Here is a 2,630-nt window from a genome sequence, read left to right as displayed (position 1 = left end):
TTCTTAACATGAGTGGTGAGATAAGTCCTAACCCGGGCTTGAGAGAAATATAAGATAGGAGTGGTAGAATCATAGTGGCATACCGAGAGTATTCTCGTGTCTTGACGCATGTGATATGGCCACACTTAGCGGAGGACCTTGAAGTAATATATGTCGGCATGTGTTGTCACGTTTAGACTTTATTACTCTTAAGTTTCCGTTGAACGCTAAGGACCTTTAGTAACCCTTAACCCATCTTGGCCTTTTAGGACGTAGTGCGGTGGCTAACCGAGTGTTGTCTCGGAATTAGTCGACACGCGATGCTACACTCAAACGAGACTTTCCTACGAACGTTGTTGGACCGCGTGTTGTCTCGGTATCCAATAAAATTCGGAGGGGGATGGACTTTGGGAACTTGGTAGAACCCTTGTTACAGGTACATATGAAACCATAGTCCTTACCATACGGCGTGTTTACCCTTGACTCCGACATATGGACTTGAACCTCACCATGTTTTCACCGTTCTTGTTGCATAATCATGCATACATGCATACATTCATAAACTTTTTCTTATTAAATACTGAAGGACTTCGATAAGTTTTTATAAACATCAGAGATATGAACCTTGTAAAAGGAATACCGAGAAATACATTTTCAAAAGTCTTATCCAGACCTTAGCTTTTGTTGGGGTCTCTTTCCTTGATTTTGCTTTTGCTCTTAAGGAAATCAAATGAAACAATGTTCCTTACAATGTTTACAATTACTTTGACAAGTCCTTCAAATAAAAAAATGTGTCTATTTTTGCATAAGCATCATGCATCATTTCGCATTCATAGTTTCAAAGTCCGAGTCTCACACAAATTTTCTTTTCCACAAAGGTCAATCCACCTCAAAAGTGTCATGGCGTCCTCGTCCGAAACCAACTCGCATTTACAACACTCGAGCAATCATAAAGAGAAGATGGAGTTTCTCGAGCAAGAAAATCAATTGCTCAGGGAGGAAATGGCCGCCATGCAGACTAAAATGGACGAAATGACTGAATTGATGAAAACACTGACGGTTGCCCAAGCACCTCCACCTCCTCCTCCTCCTCCTATCAGGACTCAAGCCGAAATTGTTTCTACTGGCCCTGAATGGATGTTTTGTGCCGATACTCCGGAGTACTCTGCTCCACAACGTTCCGTGCCTTGTTTCCCGCCTCTTACTGCTGGCGAAATACTCCGTCCCATTGCTTGTGAAGCTCAGATGCCTACCCATCAATATGTAGCTCATGTTCCTCCACCTCCTATGAGAGCTCCTCCAGTCGCTATGACCTATTCAGCACCTGTGATGCATACCATTCCACAAGATGAAGAACCCATCTACCATTCAGGGGATATGGAAGCCTATGATAGAGTCAATGACTTACAACAAAAATATGATGAAATTCAGCGAGATGTGAGAGCCCTCCATGGGAAGAAAGTGTTTGGGAAGACTGCTTATGATCTCTGTTTGGTGCCGAACGTCCAGATACCCCACAAGTTCAAGGTCCCAGATTTCGAGAAGTATAAAGGGAACTCCTGTCCTGAGGAACATCTAACAATGTATGTGAGAAAGATGTCTGCCTATGCCAAGGATGATCCAGTCCTTATCTATTTCTTTCAAGAGAGTTTGGCTAGTCCTGCCTCAAAATGGTACATGAATCTTGACAAAACAAAGATCCGAACTTTCCATGATCTGTGTGATACTTTTGTGGAACAATACAGTTACAATGTGGATATGGCCCCAGACCGAAGCGATCTTCAGGCTATGACACAGGGAGACAAAGAAACATTCAAGGAATATGCTCAGCGGTGGAGAAATATCGCGACCCAAGTCAGCCCACGTGTGGAAGGGAAGGAGATGACCAAACTTTTCTTAAAGACTCTCAATCAGTTCTATTACGTGAATATGGTCGGAAGTACGCCCAATAACTTTGCTGAGATGGTTGCTATAGGTGTACAGTTGGAAGAAGGAGTCCGAGAAGGACGATTGATCAAAGAAAGTGTTCCCGCTAGCAGTTTGAAAAAGAAAGAGCAGGAGGTTAGTATGGTGAAAGAACACCCTCGGCCACAATATCCTCAACAACCGTATCAGCAACAGCAGCCTCGACAACAGGCCTCAAGGGCACAATTTGCCCCAATTCCCATGAAATATGCGGTTTTGCTTCCACAGTTGCTCGAAAAGAATCTAGTCCAGACCAAGGCGCCTCCTCCGGTGCCAGCAAGATTGCCAGCATGGTATAGACCTGACCTTTCCTGTAACTTCCATCAAGGGGCACCTGGCCATGATATTGAACATTGTAATGCACTGAAGAAAGAAGTCCAGAATTTGATCCGGACCAATCGCCTGACTTTCTAAGTCTTGACTCCAAATGTGCAAGCCAATCTACTACTAAATCATGGTATCTAATGTTGCAACACAAAGAGGGATTAGCTGCAATTGAGTTGATGTTGATGTTTTCTTCCGCTACTCGATTTGTTTAAATGATATGTTTATTGTTTACTGCTTTTCAAAAAAATCCTTTCGTTCCGCCCGAGACGAAAGTGAACTTGTGTAGGGCATTTTGCTTCTTGCATTGTCATCATTAATAAAAAAGTCGTTTTGATCCCGACTTTGTTTTTTATTTTGTG

General features: G+C 43.0%; 1 protein-coding gene across 1 annotated transcript; it reads left to right on the top strand.

Moving 5' to 3' along the window:
- The first annotated feature begins 939 nt into the window (after positions 1-939).
- Positions 940-2,358, top strand: LOC146909409 (uncharacterized). The gene has a single exon (XM_085729351.1). It carries the CDS (start codon positions 940-942, stop codon positions 2,356-2,358), a length of 1,419 nt encoding a protein of 472 aa, XP_085585477.1.
- The last annotated feature ends 272 nt before the right edge of the window (positions 2,359-2,630 follow it).

This window comes from Medicago sativa, chromosome 7 (genome assembly GCF_051527215.1).
Source record: "Medicago sativa cultivar Bolivia chromosome 7, Bolivia_mono, whole genome shotgun sequence".
Classification (NCBI taxonomy): Eukaryota; Viridiplantae; Streptophyta; class Magnoliopsida; order Fabales; family Fabaceae; genus Medicago; species Medicago sativa.
This window is presented reverse-complemented; position numbering and strand designations above follow the sequence as displayed.